The sequence below is a fragment of the Hemicordylus capensis genome, chromosome 6 (genome assembly GCF_027244095.1).
Source record: "Hemicordylus capensis ecotype Gifberg chromosome 6, rHemCap1.1.pri, whole genome shotgun sequence".
In the NCBI taxonomy this organism is placed as follows: Eukaryota; Metazoa; Chordata; class Lepidosauria; order Squamata; family Cordylidae; genus Hemicordylus; species Hemicordylus capensis.
In genome coordinates, this window is record NC_069662.1 from 67304954 (window position 1) to 67325834 (window position 20881).

General features: G+C 43.1%; 1 protein-coding gene across 12 annotated transcripts in view; it reads left to right on the plus strand.

The window, feature by feature from the left end:
* FHOD3 (formin homology 2 domain containing 3) overlaps positions 1–20881 on the plus strand; it is a 663149-nt gene that overhangs the window by 111840 nt on the left and 530428 nt on the right. For 11 of the 12 annotated variants that reach the window (XR_008309501.1, XM_053259380.1, XM_053259375.1 and 8 more), the window contains exon 3: positions 7726–7790. The exons of the other annotated variant lie outside the window; for it this stretch is intronic. Coding sequence is in view for 10 of the 11 variants with exons in the window: in XM_053259380.1 (XP_053115355.1) it covers positions 7726–7790 (65 nt within the window). In the remaining variant the exon portion in view is untranslated. The remainder of the gene's footprint in view (positions 1–7725; positions 7791–20881) is intronic. 12 annotated transcript variants of the gene reach the window in all.

Here is a 20881-nt window from a genome sequence, read left to right on the forward strand (position 1 = left end):
CATTCATATGCAACCAGGGTGGACCCTCAGTGGATTAGATCCAAGTCTTTGTTTGACAGACTGTGCAAAGCTAAGAAACCCCTTATTGTCACTTATCAATCCTATAGAAGAAATCCACAGTCACAGTCAACAGAGTCACACTTCCTCTGTCCATTCCCAACGGCCACACCATTCTAATCAGCTTGTCCACACCCGCAGGAGTCACAAACTGGAACTGATCCAACCTAATCACACAAGAGGAGTTGCTGGACACCTCCACATCAGACACTGAAGTAATTGTGGTGATGGAATCTAAGTCGGCCCGAATACGAGAGACTTTTTCCACAAAGAATTTGTTAAACATATCACAGTAGGTAATCAATGGTTCCAGATTCTGATTCAAGGGAGGAGGGGCACATACTAGCCCTCTCACAACCCTGAACCCTCCGGATGTGAACTTGCGGATGCAATACGGGATGCAATACGGAATATTGCGGATGCAATGCACAGACGTGTGTGCATACCCAAACACACTGTGCACACACACAGAAATGCAAAAATGCACGTGAGCACACAAATACTAATATATTTCATAAATATGTGTACAAGCACATGCATGTGCACAGAAACACAAATACACAAACATAAAGACCAGCATACAGAAACACATGTACATACACACCAGAAACACAAGGACATGTTCACAGAAAAAACATACACTCAACACAGACACATGGGCACACACACAAAACACAGACATAAAACAAAGAAGCATGTGCATGCATGCACATGCATTAGCACCTGCACCCAGAAACACAAGCACACACACACCCTCACATAACCAAATGCAAGCACACACATCCGTGTAGATGTATGCACTCATACATACATACATACATACATACATACATACAGGATATATGAGCTCAAGTCCCTAACTGTTTAGAAGGGTTTATTTTTGAGTAAATCTGCCCAAGATTGCAGCATCCCTTTTCTCTCTTCCTGCCCATTCTCTTTTAATCAATAAATGGCCAGGCAGCTTATTCTCCCACTGCACTTGAAATTACCTCAGTGTCCTGCTGCCCATCTCCCACTGCCAGAACTCTGACAGGAAAACTGCTCTTCTGTGATAAGAGAATCACACTCTAGTGGGCTGGGCCACTTTATGCCACACACACACAAACACACATACACACACACCACTGAGATAATATCAGCAAAATGTAGTATATTTACTGCCTGTTCACAAAAACCCTATCAAGTTATTTCCAGTTCACCAAAGACAAGTCTTTGGGTGACATACTGGGGATATTGATTCAAAGTAGTCCCATTTAAATTGATATCTAAATGGGACTACTTCGAATAATTTCTCTCAGTATCTGTGGTGTATGTGGCTTTTATAATGTACTGTTCCTTTAAGGGGTTTGAAAGTGCAAAACAGCTGAAAGGAGTCAGTATATAAAAAGGGCAGACAGCAGTAGAATGGAGCTTGCTCAGCTCTTACTATGTATGCAATATTTTGTGAAGACTGCTTGTAATAAAGGATTTTTGTAGACCTTACTACTCTCTTTGTCCTGGATACAACATATTGGCGATGAACATTAGGATAGCTTGTTTTTCAGTGAATCTGCCAGCACCTTTCTCCAGGGCCCAGGTTAGCCACTAGTAGCATTTCCTGTCTGGATTTGGATATTTGAGAATTATTTATTTGCTGGCAGTAAAGAATGAATGCTTGGGAACAGAAGAACAGTATATATCTTATACCCTGCCACTTGCTGATGATAAATATGACACTGTACTTTCAGCTTTAAAGATTTTGTGTGTGCCAAAAGTGAATGTGGAAGCTAATTGCTATAAATTCTTCCAGGGGAAACAGAAAGGTGGAGAATCTATACTACAATATGTGGCTGTTTTAAGAGATTTGGTGGGCTCCTGTATGTAATCTTGGAATAATGGCAGATGAAATTTATTAGAGACCAACTGTTTGAGAAGACATCTGTGCTATTAGAGAATGCTTGCTGCTAGAGACAGACCTGACCTTGGAAAAAGCTACAGTGATTGTAACACAAATCAAGACAGCTGTGTCAGAAGCTAAAACCATGCGCTTCAACAAAGGGATTGAAGTACAAGCTGTGGATCTTCTATAGGAATTGTACGATGAAGCCACTAGGAAATTGTGAAGAAAGGAGTAATAGACTGGTTCAATAAAACCAAGAAGGGTGGAAAGCTTGCTTTCACTGTGGGTCATTGCAGCATTTGGCAAATTATAGAGGATGTCCTGCTAGGATGGCCCAATGCAAACAATGTAAAAAGAGCCTCCAAATGCGGGCATCCTTACCTACTATTAAACCCGTGTCCAGAAGATTCAGTATTTTTTGGCCCAGGCTGCTAAAATGGACTCTAATAGAGGATGCAAATCCCATAGCTGGTTTGATCAGGATCTTATTCTAGCCCAAAAAAGATCTGGTTACAAAATTTAAACTTTACAGGGCAGTGACACCCCAAGATATTTGAGATTGGAAGAAGTAGTATAAAGCATTGATAAGGGGAAAAAAGAGAACTGCAACAAGGAAGGCCTGGGAATGGTTGTATGCTGCCTGCAGAATGAAAGATTTGAGAACATTCTAGAGCAGGGATTCTCAACGTGTGGGTCCCCAGATGTAATTGGACTTCAACTCCCATAATTCCCAACCAAAGGCCATTGGGGCTGGGGATTATGGGAGTTGAAGTCCAATAACATCTGGGGACCCACACATTGAGAAACCCTGTTCTAGAGGATAGTGTCGACTAGTCCCAAAGGGAGCGCCTTTAAGTTGAGATGTCATATTTTGGCAAACACTTGAGTGACATACTTTAAGACTATGTAACTGGGCAACTGTACTAGGGGTACACCCCTACCACATCATTTGGATGTGCTTCACACTTGGCCTCAGGTCACCTCTCAAGAAGTTGCTGCTTTAGTGGCCCAACTAAAACAAGGCAAGGCACCTGGAGTGGACCTAATCCCTGATTAAAAGCAGATCTTGATTGGTGGGTCCCAGTTTTGGCAAATCTCTTCTCCTGTATTGATTGGGTAGGTTGTATACCAGAAGAATGGAACACAGCTGTTATTGTCCCTATTCATAAGAATGGTCAGCACTCCTATCTATCTAAGTGGCCCAATAAGCTTGATGAGCATAGTTAGCAAAGTGTGCTAGACATCGTTGTAACAAGCTTGTTGACTGGGCGGAGCAAGAAAACATCCTTAGAGACTAACAGGCTGGCTTTCATGTTGGTCGATCTACATTGGCTCAGGCCCTGGTTCTAAGACACTTAGTGGGAAAGTATACCAACAATTCCTCCTCCTTATACGTGGCATTTATTGATTTCAAAGCTGCTTTTGATTCTATCCCTAGATCTAGATTCTATCTAGAGCAAATTGGCCAATACATCCATAGACGCACGATTACTCCTCCTCATCCATATGCTATATGAAAATGCATTGAGAGTAAAGTGTAATAATAAAGGCCACTTGTCTGTTCCTTTTGCTGCGCAGAAGGGGGTTAAGCAAGGATGTATTTTAGCTCTCTTTCTGTTCAATTTTTTTTATTAATTTCTTAATCCCCCTCTTAGACAACCCTGACATCCATCAGCCTGAGCTAGCTGGTAGACCCATCTTGACTTGACTTTATGCCGATGATGCCTCCTCATACCAACCAGCATACTATCAAGAATGCTGGTTGGTATGAGGAGGGTGCTATGAAAACTCACACAGTTCTGTGAAGATGAGTCACTAGTTATAAATACACAAAAGACCAAGGTCATGGTATTTGTTCAAGAGACCAAAAGAACATAAATGGCAAATTAATGGGTTCAGGTTTGAGCAGGTTAAGACCTATAAGTACTTGAGTCTAGTTTTTTATGCAGAAGGTTAATGGGGCCCACAATGTATATGAATGGCAGCAAGTGTGCAGAGGAGTGCATCTGCTGTACTCAAATTCTTTCACACTAATGGAGGACATTACATTCCTGTGGTGGTTAGGGTGTATCAAGCTAAAGTACTAGCACAAATGTTGTGCGGCGTTCAGATTTGTCTCACCTGTAATTTTAAGCCCTCTGAAGTGGTTCAATCTGGATTTCTTTGTGCCATTTTGCAAGTCCCCAGATGCGTATCGAATGCTATCTTGCATTTAGAAACAGAGTTGACCAGAGTTGAGGCACAGGCGTGGCTTTGTACATTTAATCATTTGATCTGCAAAATTGCTCTTTTATGAGATGGAGTATAGACCAGGAATACAAAATGTGATGGCTGATTGTTTATCTTGATTGCCATTGCCATCCTCAGAAGTATTGGCTGATGGAGGTGATGAGGAGGTAGTCGCAATTCTCTCTAATGCACTGACTGCAGTGACACAAAAACAATTTTGAACTGCATGTGTGGCATGTCCAGTTCAGCAGCATTTGTGGGAATATATAACTGCCAAGTGGCCTAAGCATAAGAGGAAGATTGAGCTGGTGTTACTGATTTATTATAAGATTTGGGAGGAACTTTCAGTACTGAATGAATATGTGCTGCGGGGGGCATACAGGCTGCTTGTGCCAGAAGAATTATACAAATGTTTGTACAATTGGCACATGGTACTCATCAAGGAGTGGTGAGAACTAAACAAAGATTTTGGGATTTATATTGGTGGCCAGGAATGGATTCTCAAGTAGAAGCAACAATAAAACCATGTACTATTTGTCAGTCACATGTTAAAACAACAGTAACACAGGCCATACCATTACAGCCAGTACCAACTCCAGATGCTGCTTGGGAAAAGGTAGCCATTGATCTAGTAGGCTCTTCAGATGGGGCCCCTGTGGACGCCAATATGCCATTACCTTAACTGATTAATCTAGTAAATGGCCTGAAGTAATATTTACATCACAATATACTTCTGCTGCAGTTATAAGATTTCTCTCCAGTGTTTTCAGTAGGGAAGGAAACCCTAAAGAGATAGTCTCTTATAATGGGACTCGGTTGATCTCTCTGGAATTTGAAACATTTCTAGCAGAATGCAATATTATACATAGGAGGACACCAGTGTATTATCCTCAAGCAAGTGGGGAGATTGAGAGGTTCAATGGAACCTTGAAAGATGGTTCACAAACAGCAAGGCTAGAGGGGGAAACATGGAAGACCTTTACTACTGAATTCTTGCAGGTATATAGAGCCACACACCATGCAATAACACAAAGTCACCTGTAGAATTGTTGCATGGGAGAGAGATGTGATTAAATTTAATGTGGCTGGGATAGTAGAATCAAGACCAGAGATTAATTCAGAACAGGATATGAGGAGAAGGATGGAAAAAGACAGGAGTCTAGAGTATATACACACCAGGGTCGGGGGCTAAGGTGCAAGAATTTAAATGTTCATATGAGATATGCATATCAGGTATGCATATCAAAAATATGATAAATATGTATGGATCAAGAAACCAGGAATTGGAGGAAAAGAGAAGAGGAAATTTACATCTCCCCAATGTTATTGAAAGGAAGGGACAATATAAGCTGTCAGATGGAAGAGTGTGTAATTCTTCCCATTTGGCCTCCATAATTAAGGAGGGTGGTGGTATTTCGCAGCCAGTAATTAAGGAGGGTGGTGGTATTTCGCAGCCAGTGCCCAACTTTGATTCAGCATCTGGATTTCAATCTAAAATAGAAGAGGTCCAAAGGGCAAATGAGCAGAACCAAAAGGAAGGTGGAGCTGAAAGGTGGCTAGTTCATGTAAGATGTTTACCTGTATGGACAAAGGATCGTGTTATGTAAATTTGTGTTTTATCTTTTAATTCAAGAGGGGGAGAAATGTGGTGTATATGATCTTAAGAATGTACTGTGCTTTTAAGGGGTTTGAAAGTGGAAACCCTTTGCCCCATTGCCAATCAAAATATGGGTGCTTTTTTTGGTGGGGGGAGTCTCCAACAGGCAGGGGTGGTATCGCCAGGTGTAGTGTGATGTTCGGCGTCATGTGCACGGGCAATAGATTTTTTAAAATGTCTTATTAGATAATTTTTTATCCTGCCCAAGAGTGGGTGGCTGACAGTGAGCAATAAAGCAGGGGCTGTGGTGGCGGCAGCAGCTGGGAGGGATGGGCAAGGAGAGCAACAGAGTCCTAGCTCACAGATGCTCTGTGTGGGTTCAGCTAGTACATACTAATCCTCACTGATATATACAAAATCAATATACCTAAAAGTACAGATCCTTAAAATACTTACAGATACATGTGGAAGTAATACAATTCCTATAATCCAAAAGGGATATGTTAGTAAAGAATGGTCAGAGGATCAGTTAAAAAACTAAAAAAAAACCAATTCACTTCTTCATTTTAGACCCAAAGGTGTCCATGTTCTAAGTGTATAAATCTAAAATAATTTCTTCTGTAACAAATATTCATATTCCTATTTGCTTTGAATTTTTCAGTACACCAAAAGTGTATACTCCAGGAAATGTTTATATTTACACTCTAGGAATAAAACATTTCTTAAGGTTCCTCTAAAAATACACTTCCTCCCTGCCAGAGTGGTGATAGTAGTCACTGACAGAAAAGGGGAGATAGAAGAGGAGTTGTAAGTCATTGTGTTCCCAGTGATGTCATTAATAATCCTAAAGATTCCAGTTTGTCTCTCAATGGGACTTGGGAATAATCTTGCTTTGTTCCAGCCTTTTTGAAGAATAACTCGGCTAACTGAATCTAATTATTAACCGAGCCCTGTGGATATTCACCATCACAAATTGTTTTTGTTTTTCCTTTATTTGATAGAAATGCAAAATATTGATTCTGTCTTGTTTTTGGCAAAGGTCATGAATCTGTATACTATTTCTGAAACTGCTGAAATATGATATTCTTATTGTCAGAGAACTGGAGTGGCTGTGGGCAAGTAGGAGCTACTGGTAGACTTGGGGTGTCCCACAGATAAATTGGTGTTCAGAAAATCTGAGGGGGAAATCCCTGAGGAGCCGAATCTCCTCAAACTGTCTCCATGTTAGTTAATGGGACAGAATGTTTGTGAGATCAGATAGTTAACAGTTAGCAGGTGGGTGAAGGTAATGGAATCCTTTGGCAAGGTTGGGGAAGAGAACTTGAACAAAAAGAATGGGGAATTTATCAGTTTGATGAACACTCCCTCAGGACGGTCACAATACTTTCTGCTTTGTGGCAGTAACTCGTGTGTAAAACTGGTTTGCTTTCTCAACACACAACTGGTTTGCTTTTCTCAACACGCCCCCCCCCCCCCCCCCGGCCCCACAAAACACCCAGAAAAAAGAAGAAATTCTGAACGGGAAAGGTGTCTAAAACTGTTTTTTTTACCAGCCATTTCACCACTTTGTGATGAGAAAAATCACGTTTGGGGGTGTGTGCAAATTTGATTAATAAATAATAAATAAATAAAAATCGCATTTTATCATATTGTGATAAAAATTGCACATGAAGTCAAACCCCCAAGTTACAGCAGGCTGCATTCATTTTCCTTCATTAGCTGGTGCATAGTAGTTATGTTCATTTTTAAAAGTCATGTAAATTTGTATGGGGAACAAAATTATTTGTTTACATGGAAATGCTCAGTTATTACAGATTTTGAATTGTACATACTTAAAAAAAATTTAGAAAAACTTTTCTGTTGCTGCAGTAGCCTTAACACACAGGATACATCTTTACCTTAGAGGAGGCTCTGAGCTTTTTCTATGCTTATCACAGTTTTTTCCCTTTTTATTCCCCCACAGCAGAGGCAAAAAGCACAGCATAGTACTGAGGACCCAACTTTCAGTCAGAGTTCATGCCTGCATCGGTAAGTGGGCTTCTAAGTATGTAAATAGGAAAATGTGTAAATAGGTGAAATGCAGTAGAAAAAATTAAAGAGGAAGAATCTGTTGTGTGCACACATATTACCCTACTTTTGCTGTTCTGAAAATACTGCAGAGATTGGGCTGCTGCCCAGTAGGTCCACCCAGCCACACATCATGTAGCAAATGATTAGGAATAATTATTCTCTTTTTAATGAATATCAGTAATCCAAAAACCTTTGGGTTAAGATGAGAGTTAAGAAGCTTTAAATTTTAATTCATGCTCGAAAAGTTAAGGTGCCCATCTTAACATATAAGCTGTAAATACTTTGTACAGTCTGGTATATGATGATGAGTTCAGAAATGACTTGGGCACTTGATAAAAGCTTTTTGAAAGTTATTCACCGGGCTTCTGTTGTGTTATAATGTTTTGATGATGATAATATCATGAATTGTGTCATATAGTGTGTTACTTGGTCAGATATTATTTATCATATTTCTTGTTCTTTATAAGTGTTCTCACATATTATATTACTATCACCATTTATATGTGATTCATTGATTATAGTACAGTTATCTTGTATATTATTCTTATGATTGTCGGATCTGTTTTCTTGTGATTTGTGATCCTTGTATGCTGAATGTGTAGGATTTAGAAATGCACCCACAGTTTGCCCTTGTCTTTCAGTTGGATATAGGGCTGGGGAGAGATGCAATACTGTTCCCACATTTTTTGGAAGCAAGTCCCACTGAGTTTAATGAGATTTCTTCCTTCTAGGTGTACACATTGAATTGCATAGAAACATAGGAAGCTGCCTTATACTGAATCAGACCAATAAATGAAACTAGGGTGGGGCAGCCAGGGCACGTGCCCTAGGTGCCACTGAGGGGCACCAGTGCCATGCTGCCCCCACCCCCTCCCCAATTTGTGAATTTTAAATTTATTTTTTATTTATTTTTAACCTATAGCGCCTTCGGGGGGCTTTCTAAAGGCCACGGGTGTGTGTGTCTGCAAAGGTTCCCCCTCCCCCCGCCAGCCTCCTAGATCATGTCTGCAGCCCATCCTGGGCTGATTTTCAGGCCTGTTCGGGTCTACAAAGATCAGTACAGTGGCCATTTTGGAGGTCGCTGCACATGGTCAAAAGGCCTCTGTGAGGCCTGGCAAGGCATAGGACTTCTCAGGGACCATTTGAGCATGTGCGGTGACCATTTTTTAAAATTACAAGAAAAGGTTGTTGAAAACCAAAATGGCCACCGCACATGCTCAAATGGCCTCTGTGAGACCCAAGTCTAGAATTTTCCATGATCTAGGGAGTCAGAAGAATGCAAAGTTGTTAGCAAGGGACCCGAGCATTTAAAAAACAGATATAAATGGCATAAAAGTAAGTGGACAAAACATCCCTTTGAAAAAACAATGTTGGTTTAATGCCTTGAAAGCTGGCAAAACTGAAGGGTGGTGGGGAGAGGCAAGGAATAAAATGGAAATATTCACTTGCATGCTGTTTAATTCTCTATACAGAGATCTATCTTTATTTGCATATTTGTCAAGCAATCTGATTATAAGGTTCGTGGGATTTCAAACTTGGAAAGTGCCTGCCTTTAACTTGTGTGGTGCTTAAAAAACAACAACAACTGTTGTAAGAATTCACACCCAGAAATGTTGCATTGCAATGTATTGCCATCCCTGTGTTGTGCAGTCTTACCATACTGATAAATGGCTTGTCTTTTGAAATAAGTGGTTAACGTGCTGCAAATTATTCTCTTCAATTCAGCTGAGTTGTACTCGAGTTTTTATTGCCTGTGCATCCCAAGCAGATTTGCTCAAGTTTCCTTGCCTTCTTAAAAAGTTATATTTTAGAATGTCTTTTTAAAAAAAATCAATGCAACTCCTTTTACTTTGAGCACAATTGTTTTTAAAAGACACATTAAATAGTCATGCTGTGATTCTGATTGACTAGTGCATTTGATAAACTAGACATAAAGTTTACTGTCCAGTCTGCCTGTTGCGTGCCTCTGTATTGAACAAGGGAGGTGTAACATCAGAACTTACTTTTGAAAGGGCTGTAATGCTATGAAGGTGGCCGGTGTCCTCCATCCAATAAACACTATCACAGGCCATATGCTATTACTACCTTACTATCTGTCACAGCGACAGATAGGAAATCGAATATGTGTGCAATAGAATTGGGTTTTTTGTTTCGTTTTTACCTTAGACCCAGGAACTTGAGGGGATGGGGCAGGGGCAACCTTTTACCAAACCTTTGCAGTGTGGCAGAGACAGAAAACTGGTGACAGTTGTGCAGGGTAGATTATTGTTATAAATTCTTTCTCTCTCTCTCTCTCTCTCTCTCTCTCTCTCACACACACACACACCATTTTTCTGATTCAAATATCACACTGTTTTGCTGTTCTGTGGCTAGTTGCAACTTCCACCTTATTCCACCTTATTCCTTATTCCTGCTGGATCCAAACGTATTGTAAGCTGCTGGATAATTTCAGATTGTTTGGGGCCCCTAGGATTTCCCATTGCAACCATATCCCTTTAAGGCAAAAGCTGTTTGGACAGAAAAAAAACCATCCCTGAATTTCTTGGAGGCAGGAACGTGTAGTGAGGTGTGCTGAGGTGGCAGAGCATTTGCTAAAGAGAGATTTTACTGCTTAGCTCTATGGAAGCATGCCCAGCACATGGATGTGCTGCGTTTCCTTGGGAAGGCGACTGGCACATATATGCCACATGTGTGGTTGTATGTGTGTATGCATGTGTTTGTTGCTTACAACCTGTTTCTCCTGAAAGTGTCTGAACTTGTGTTTTTGAGCTAATATTATGGTAAAGTTACATGAAAGATGGGTGCCAGATGTTTGGACAGGCGCACAATTTCAGTGCTTGCCCTAGGTGCTATTTTCCCAAGATACGCCTCTGGTCAGACCATTGGTCCATCTAGCTGAGTATTGTCTACACAGACTGGCAGCAGTTTCTCCAAGATTGCAGACAGGAGTCTCTCTTAGTCCTGTCTTGGAGATACTAGGGATGGAACTTGGAACCTTCTGCATGCATGCTTGCAGATGCTCTTCCCAGAGCAACTCAAACATATGCTCAAACACAGTGCACAAACATGTCTCCCATTCCAATGCTAACCAGGGCAGACCCTGCTTAGCAAAGGGGACAATTCATGCTTACTACCACAAGACCAACCCTCCTTCCATAAGGTGCAATTTATTTATTTATTTAACATATTTTTATACTGCCCCAAACACAAGTTCTCTGGGCGGTCTACAAAACAATAAAAACAAACAATAAAAAGATTGACACATTTCAACAATTAAAATTTAAAAAGTTAAAACTATTAAAACACAATTAAAGCAATATCTAATTAAAAGCCTGGGTGAACAGCAGGAAGTGTGTTCCAAAGCCTTGGAGCAGCAGTGGAGAAGGCACGTCCCTGAGTAGTCACCAGATGAGCTGGTGGCAACTGCAGACGGACCTCTCCAGATGATCTTAAGGGGCAGTGTGGTTCATAGCAAAGAAGATGTTTTCTTAAATACCCATGTCCCAAGCTGTTTAGGGCTTTATAGGTTAGAACTAAAACCTTGTACTTTGCCAGGAAACTTATCGGCAGCCAGTGTAGATGTTCTAAGATAGGAGTGATAAGGTCTCTCCGAGATGACCCAGAGACCAAGCTGGCTGCCAGTTTCTGGGTGGACAGACTGCAGTTTCTGGCTTCATACAAAGGCAGCCCCAAATAGAGCACTTTGCAGTAGTCAGGTCTGGAGGTGACCAGCAGATGTACTACTGTTCTGAGGTCATTTATCTCAAGAAATGGATGCAGGTAGCATATCAGCTAAAGCTGATAAAAGGCACCTGGGACACCAGGGAGAGTTTTGTGTCCAGAAGCACCCCCAGACCGCGTACCTGTTCCTTCTGGGGAAGTGTGACCCCATCTAGAAGAGGGAGATCAAAATCATCTCTGGAGTTCCGACCCCACACAATAAGTACCTCCGTCTAATCTAGATTCAATCTGTTTGTTACCTCTCATCCAGCCCATCACTGCCTTCATTTAGGGAGGTTATGCCTTCTCCTGATGATGTTGACATTGAGAAATAGATATGGGTGTCATCAGCATACTGATAGCACCCTACACCAAATCTCCTGATGATCTCTCCCAGCAGTTTCATGTAGATGTTAAATAACATTTGAGACAATATGGAGGCCTGAGGGACACCATACCGAAATTCAGTTTTTGAAGCACAGTCCCTGAGAGAAATTATCTGGAATCTGCCCGAGAGGTAAGAGTGGAACCACTGCAAAGCAGTGCCTCCCACCCCCAACTCCCTGAGATGCTCCAGAAGGATACTATGGTCGATAGTATCGAAAGCTGCCGAGAGGTCCAAAAGGAAGTCACACTTCCTCTGTCCATTCCCAATTGGAGATAATCCATCAGGCCGACCAAGGCAATCTCCACTCCATAGCCCACCCAAAAGCCGGTCTGAAATGGGTCTAGATAATCAGTTTCATCCAAGACTGCCTGGAGTTGGGAGGCCACCACCCTCCCAATTACCTTGGCCAGCCATGGGAGGTTGGAGACAGGCCTGTAGTTGCTCAACTCTGAGGAATCCAAGGCAGGCTTCTTCAGAAGTGGTCTAATAATTGCCTCCTTAAGGCAAGGTGGCATCCTACCCTCCCTCAGGGAAGCATTTATGATCTCTGCCAGGCCTTTGACGACAACAACCTCCCTGCCAGATAGTATTAGCCACGTATTAGCCATGTTGGGCAAGGGTCAAGAGAACAGGTGGTAGGCCGCATTGCTCCAAGCAGCTTGTCCACATCCTCACAAGTCACAAACTGAGACTGATCCAGCCTAACCATATAAGAGGAGTCGCTGGACACCTCCGATTCAGACACTGCAGTAATTGTGGGGTCTAAATCCAAGTTGGCCCGAATACGAGAGATTTTATCCACACAAAAATCATTAAACACGTCACAGCAGGTAATAGATGGTTCCAAATTCTGATTCAAGGGAGGAGGGGCACTCACTAGCCCTCTCACTTTCCTGGAAAACTCCACTAGACGTGAACTTGCGGACGCAATACGATCCAAAAAGAATCTTTTCTTTGCCACCCATATTGCCAGAGCATAGATCTTCAAATGTGCTCTATGTTGTAATCTTTTGGATTCGAGTCGAGTCTTCCTCTACTTGCGCTCCAGTCATCTCCCTCACTACTTCAGCCCCCGTAGCTCTTCCATATACCAAGGGGCCAATTTTGAAGCGGGTTGGAAAGGACGCTTAGGTGTGATCATTTCTATTGCCCTGGTGAGCTTGCTGTTCCAGTTCTCCACCAGGGCATCAACAGGGTCACCGGCAGAGCCAACAGTAAATCCCTCCAAGGCTTCTTGGAACCGTATTGGATCCAATAACCTTCTCGGGTGGACCATTCTAATGGGCCCCTTGCCCCTGCAAAGGTGGGGTATGACTGTGAGTCCAACCTTAACCAGATGGTGGTCCGTCCATGACAATTGGGAAATCACAGGAGTCCCCATCCATCGAACACCACCCTGATCAGAGTGAAAGACCAGATCAAGCGCGTGACCTGCAATGTGCGTCGGTCCCAAGACCCTTTGGGTCCATAGTTGTCATGGCTGCTATGAACTCCTGAGCCGCCCCAGACAAATTGGTCTCAAAGTGGTCATTGAAGTCCACCAGCACCAAAGCTTGGGAGACTCCAACGCCAAACCTGAGACCAAGTCCGTCAGCTCAGTTAGGGACTCTGTTGAGCAGCGGGGCAGTTGGTACACCAAGAGAAGTCCCAGTCTATCCCTGTCCCCAAACTTAGGTACACACATTAAATATGGTCAAACACTTCAACAGGGATCTTGGTCAGGGAGAGGTTATTCTTATAGGCCACAGCCACTCCACCTCCCCGCCCAAGTCCCCGAACCTGTTTCTTAACAGAGTACCCTGGGGGGAGAAGATGGGACCAGACTGGGCCACTAGCCTCCCCCAACCAAGTATCTGTAATACATACCAGGTCTGCCCCTTCATCCAGAATCAGATTATGGATGGTTTCCAACTTATTCTGGACAGACCTGGCATTACAGAGGAGCAAGGTGAGAGTCTTACAGAGAGCAAGGGGAGATTGGCACTGTTCCCCAAGGTCAAAGAGCTGGCAGGGCAGCTGGAAGGGGAAACAGCTAATAGATTTCTAACTTCCTTTCCCCTGTAACGATGCACTGACCTGCCAACTTTACTTCCTCTATTCCCCACCACCACCGGAATAGCAACCCCACAGTCAGTGGATACACCCCCTGTCTCCCCATCCCTAGACAAACCAAGACACATCTGGAACACCCAGGATCCAGAAGCCAAAAAAGTATCACCAGGCCCTCGTTGCCTCCAGAAGTGGCTGTCCTAAAGAGGCGACCCCCTTTGGTGTTGCCCCTTTGGTGGCAACTCTGCCGGTGGCAGATCTCCCGCCACAGGGCAGCAGTCCTTTTATAAGCCCAGAAAGATGGCTAATCTGAGCAGGTGACCCTGAGGAACTGCTAACTCACCTCCTCTGACCCTGATCCCGCACAGACTCACCTGCAGGGCCCCACATGCTAGGGAGCACACAGGCTGGCAAGCTGACAACAGCAGATAGCAACCACTGGGCAGCCGCTATCTCTGGGAAGCAGATGTTAAAGCCTCCTCCTCCCTACAAGGCTTCTGGCAACTGAGGCAAAAATGTTGCTGGAAAAGGCATGTGTACTCCAGCCCAGCATCTTCTTTCTCACAGTGTTCAGCTACATGCTTCCAGAAAGTCTAAAGAAGTGCAGCAAGGAAATCTCAGAAACCATTTCCACCAAGTGCCAACAAACTATTATTGTGGTGTTGACTGCCCTTGAACATGGGGGTTTTACATGAGAGCCAAACCACTTGTGAATATGGAGGCTTCATTTTTTAAGTATGGCTAAGTGAAGCAGTTTGGCTCTGATGTCGAACCTCCATGTTCAGGAGCAGTCTAAATCAGAATGATTATTTCTTGGTGCTTGGTGGGAATGGTTTTTAGGATTTCCTTGGGGAAGTTCCAAAGAAGGAACCTAGCATGGGGCTCCCTTCATCTATACTTTGATGAGGGGCTGGGAGGAAGGGGAAACAAGAGAAACCACATTCTTGCCTTCTTGACTCTGCTGGTCCTAATTCCTATGTGTGTTTAATCAGAAGTAAGCTCCAGTGGAATCAAAGGACTTACTTTTGGTCCCCCCCCCCACCTTTGGTGGGGGTGAGAGAAAGGGGACAGAGGGAGAAAACAAATGCCCATGAAAAGAAAAGGAGGGTATGCAAGTACCAGAGTGCTCATAGACTGACCTTATTAGGCACTTATATTCAGAACCAGGAAGTCACTCACTAGAAATTGCTAGTACTTGCCCCTCCCAACTTTGGTTTCAGAATTTTCAGTGGACAGACTCAGTTATGCTGTTAGCTAAATTTCCCTTCATTATTTTCCCTGTTATGGGGATTTTGAGGAATAATTACTCAAAAATTAGGGGTGTGCAATTTGGGTATTCGGTGATTCGGTTCGGGACCCGAACTGAATCACCCCTGTTCTGTTTTGTGCCCGAATATGGGCCACCTGAATCACCCTTGATTGGGTTCGGATTCGGATTTAATCCGAATCTGAATCTATTTGGGGGGGAAAGGGGCCCAGGGGCAAAATTTTGGGGTGAGGTGGTAGTGCCCAATGGGTGGAGTCTACCACCCCAATTTCAGGGGAATTGGGCAAAGGGCTGATTTTTGGGGAATTTTTGAAGTTTTAGTGACTTTGGGGCAGTTCAGGGGCATAGCATGGGATCTGGGCAAAAGGAGTGGGGTGGGGTGGTAGTGCCTAATGGGTGCAGGCTACCACCCCAATTTCAGGGGGATTGCGCAAAGGGCTGATTTTGGGGAAATTTCTGAAATTTTCATGTCTTTGGGGCAGAAAGTGGGGCCTGGGGCAGAATAGTGGTGTGGGGTGGTAGTTCCTAATGGGTGGAGGCTACCACCCCAATTTCAGGGGGATTGGACAAAGGGCTGATTTTTTGGGAATTTTTGAAGTTTTAGTGACTTTGGGGCAGTTTGGGGGCAGAAAGTGGATCTGCCCCAAAAGAGTGGGGTGGAGTGGTAGTGCCTAATGGGTGGAGGCTACCACCCCAATTTCAGGGGGATTGAGCAGAGGGCTGATTTTTTGGGAATATTTGAAGTTTTGGTGTCTTTGGGGCAGATTGGGGGCAGAAAGTGGATCTGCCCCAAAGGAGTGGGGTGGGCTGGTAGATAGTGCCTAATGGGTGGAGGCTACCACCCGTCCCCAATTTCAGAGTGCTTGGGCAGAGGGGTGAATTTTGGTGAATTTCTGAGGTTTGTCTTCAAACCTCAGAAGAATTTTTTCTGAGGTGTGAATTCTCATTCTATCATAGCAAATGAGATTTTTCTCAATTAAACAACTCTCATGACCCCACTTTCACTTTTTCACACTCTCAATTACTATGAATATGTGGAAGTAATCAATTTAGGACACTTCACCTTATGAAGACAAACCTCAGAAATTCACCAAAATTCACCCCTCTGCCCAATCACTCTGAAATTGGGGATGGGTGGTAGCCTTCACCCATTAGGCACTATCTACCAGCCCACCCCACTCCTTTGGGGCAGATCCACTTTCTGCCTCCAATCTGCCCCAAGACACCAAAACTTCAAATATTCCCAAAAAATCAGCCCTCTGCCCAATCCCCCTGAAATTGGGGTGGTAGCCTCCACCCATTAGGTACTACCTCTCCACCCCACTCTTTTGGGGCAGATCCACTTTCTGCCCCCAAACTGCCCCAAAGTCACTGAAACTTCAAAAATTCTCAAAAAATCATCCCTTTGTCCAATCCCCCTGAAATTGGGGTGGTAGCCTCCACCCATTAGGCACTACCACCCCACCCCACTGTTATGCCCCAGGCCCCACTTTCTGCCCCAATCTGCCCCAAAGACATGAAAATTTCAGAAATTTCCTAAAAATCAGCCCTTTGCCCGATCCCCCTGAAATTGGGGTGGTAGCCTGCACCCATTAGGCACTACCACCCCACCCCACTCTTTTTGCCCAGATCCCATGCTATGCCCCCGAACTGCCCCAAAGTCACTAAAACTTCAAAAAATCCCCCAAAATCAACCATGAACCGAATCACCCGAATTTTTCAGGCCCGAAATTTGGGTGATTTGGCTTGGGCCTGAAAAATATCGGGGGACATCGGGGGTGATTCGGTTCGGCCCCAAATCACCCGAAATTGCTCGTTTCGGGCACAAATCGTTCTGTGCCCGAAATCTTTTGCACATCCCTCTCAAAAATCACTAGATGTTTTTCAAACCAGCAAAAGGCTCTCACCTGAATTTTGGGGGGAATGCTAAAAAAATTTAAAAAATTAAAATATACATTATCTGTGGTGGAAAAATGTCACCAACACTTTGAACCCTCTTTTTAGGAGTTAAACTGCTGTATATTCGCCATTTTGCAACATATTTGTACCAAATATGCAATGGATTTGCATCACTCTGGTTGATGTGTCTATGATTTCATAAGGAACAGTCTGGAAAAGCAATAATCTCAGAGATTTAATCCAGAGTCTGGGCATGCATACACTTCTTGTTTTGTTCTACAATAAAGCCTTATTCAGACATTGTGTTATGCACAGGTATTGGTATAGATTTACATGTGTTGTGCAAATTATTGTACATTTAAAAATGGTACATTTAAAAATGGAAAGGTGCACTTCCACCTCAAGTGGAAATATACAGAGGAAGTGCACCACTGTGCATACATTGAACACAATGGGTCAGTTTGGACAATACCTAATTAGCTGATATGCATTCATGTCATTGAGTGCATACATCGTCCCTTACTCCTGGAGTCCTGTTGCACCTTTCTCTAATCACATTAAGGCAGTTTGTTTGAACTGCTCCCCTACACATGTTGCAAATATTTGCAGTGTGTGTAAAAAGGAGTTTGGACAAATTGCACCCCCATGTGATTAGGGGAAGAACATGCATGGTCATGGCATGCACACATCCTTCGCTCATGTGGTTGGCTTGGTGTATGAAGTATCATGCATATAGATCTGCACAGGTGTGCACTGTACACAAATTAAACTTTCATTGAACTGTAGCTTAAGTAAACTTTGATTTGTACATGTATACTTTCCCCTTGCATGAGTTGAAGTTTTCTCGTAGAAGAGAACATGAAGCTCTGTGTGCAAAGAGCTGTGAAAAGTCGCTCTAGGAATTGCCTTTCCAGATCAAGTCAAGGTCCTTTTAATCCAACTTTCTGGCCAGCCAGTCATATCCCTAACTGATCACAAGAAGGGTGTGAAGCTGATAGCTATCATTTTCTGCTTGTCCCTGGCATTATACAGTACTGCTTTTTAAGATACCCTAAAGCTTTTGTGGCTAGTAGCTGTTGACAGGTCTATCCTCTCCTATTAATGTTTCTAACCCTTTATAAAATTCATCTAAGCTAGTGGCCGTCACCACATCTTGTGACCACCATAAATTGGGCATTACACAGAAAGCCTCCAAGGCAGTCAAAGGTATTATTTATTTATTTATTTTCAAATTAATTAATTTTTAAAGTTATATTTAAGATTTATTTATTTATATCCTGCTCATCCTCCAAAGAGCCCAGAGTGACATACATGGCTGTATTTATTCTCACAACAACCCTGTGAGGGTTGAGACAGAAGTGACTGGCCCAGAGTCACTCAGTGAAGTTCATGGCTGAACAGGGATTCAAACTTGACTCTCCCCAGTTCTAGCCAAACACTCTAATCAGTGCACCATGTGGATCACTGCACCATGCTGACTTTGAGTGACATAACTGGTTCAATTCTCATATATAACATAACAGTAATTCTTAATTTGCTCCTTGCTCAATCTTCAGCTCATGTATTAGGAAAGATCAGTGAAAATGTGGTTGGTTTTGTTTGAGAACAGTTTTTTCTCTTTGCAGATGTTCAGGAGCCTTGAAAGAATATATGTAGCAAGTTTTCACCCAGCCCATATAACCAAAGTATCTGTATCTGCCTCATCAAATTAGACATGCTGGTTTGAGATTATGAACTGTGGGATTGCTGGCCAGCAGCGACTGTATTTTAAGAGCAGATAATATTTATTGTTTTAAATCATACAACTCTAGTCTTGGCCAGGCAACCTGTCATTATTGCTGTGTCAGTGACTGGAAATACTCAGAGTAGAATACTGCTGTCAAAAGGGAAAACAAGTGAAACCGATATGTAGAAGGCAGTCCATGTGTATCAAGTTCTGCTAACTCTGCACAAGGGGACTTGCCTTGTGTTATGCAATGTGACTTACTGCATTCGGTATCTGTTTAATGAGGCCTTGCTGGTACAGAAGAAAAGAACCAGGAGAGCTCAATTAATTGGATTGCACCAGGGAGTCCTGTGTTCAAAACTCTAAGCATTTTCTTTCATTTAAGTTCTCCATCTGGAAAAACTCCTCAACATATAAAGGAACTGTTACTGATTGTCAGACCCAGTATTATCTGCTATGACTGACAGCAACTCTTCAGAGCCTTGGGCAAGTGTGTTTACCTGCCATGCTACTTGAGATCCTTTGGACTGCAGATGCTAACTAGGGATGTGCAAGGTGGCTCACATCGAGCTGGGCCGATTTGAGCAGTCCGCGTTCAAACTTGACTGCCTCTCAGTTCAAAGGAGAATCCAGCTAGGATTCCCCAGACCAAGAAGGTGTGGGACAGTGAAAGGGGAATATTTACCTTTAGTTTCCTGTCAGCGGGGATGGTGGCAACATTGGAGATGGCATTGGGGGCTCCACCACTCCCCTAGCCAGCCTCCCAAATGACAGGCCAGGCTGGCTGAGGCTTGCTGTTCCAGTTCTGGTCTGCAGCCAGCCCCACCAGTCATTTGGGAGGCTGGCTAGGGTGGTTGTAGTGGTGGGGCCCCTGCTACTGCCTTCCATGTTGCCACTTCCATGGCTACCTCTACTGTCCCCACCAGCGGGAAACTAAAGGTAAATATTCCCCTTCCACCACTTCTTAGGCTAGGGAATTTACTTGTAAAGTGGAATCGTAGCCAGATTCCTCTTTACAAGTATATCCCTTGAGCTGGCCATCTTGATGGCTGAACTGGACTCTGTTTGGCTGAGCCCAAGCCCAGACTGGGCTGGGTCGGTTCCCTTACTGTTAATTGAATATAGAACTTTCTGCATACCATAGCCAGCTTTGTTTTCTCCCCAGAAGAGAGCCATTGTTAGCCTGTTGTAGCAAAAAGTCTTATGATACCTTAAAAGACTATCATGTATTGCAGCATGGACTTCCACAGTCGGCAGCAGGGGTTCGACAACACTTCTAAACATGCCTTACATCTCTGTGTGATGCCAAAAAGTACAGGCACATGAAAAGACAATATATAAAAGTAAAATAAGCATTTGTCTCATAGCTAGTATGTAGTCCTTATTTAGATCCATTTTGAAACTTTTTATCGTGGACTATAACTGAAAATGCACCAGCCACAGTTCCAGTGAAGACATCTCAGGGTAGTAGGCCAAGGAGTGTGTGAGTAAAATAGAATAGCTGGTTTCATCTGTCTCTTATTGTGGGTACCTTCTGCTCTCCCACACCTGCAGTTCTGTCCACCTTTTGTTTCTGGTTTCCCTATTTCCTCTCTCCACCCTTTTGAAGGTGGTTCTCTACACATAAGGAGGTGCCACACAGTTCACAGGCATGAACTTTTCTTTTTTTAAAATGTGATGGGATTCTACATCATTAGATGCTTCTGATAAAGCAGACTCCTGTCTTCTGAAAAAAAAAAAAAGAATGCCCCAGTGAATTAATTAGTCTTTAGAACTCTTCAAGACACTTTGCAGTTCCATGTTTGTAAAATGGGAATACTTTTCCATTGGATAATGAGAAGTTATAAAGCACTTGGTGCAATAAAGATCCTGTTTAATTGGTTGTTTTTACTGATGGTCAGTAATCTGAACTGGAGTTGTCATTTTGTTGAATTAGTTCTGTTTCCTGATCTTCAGCAGTCAATTTCTGTGTGTTCCAGCTGTGCATCCATTCCTTCAAT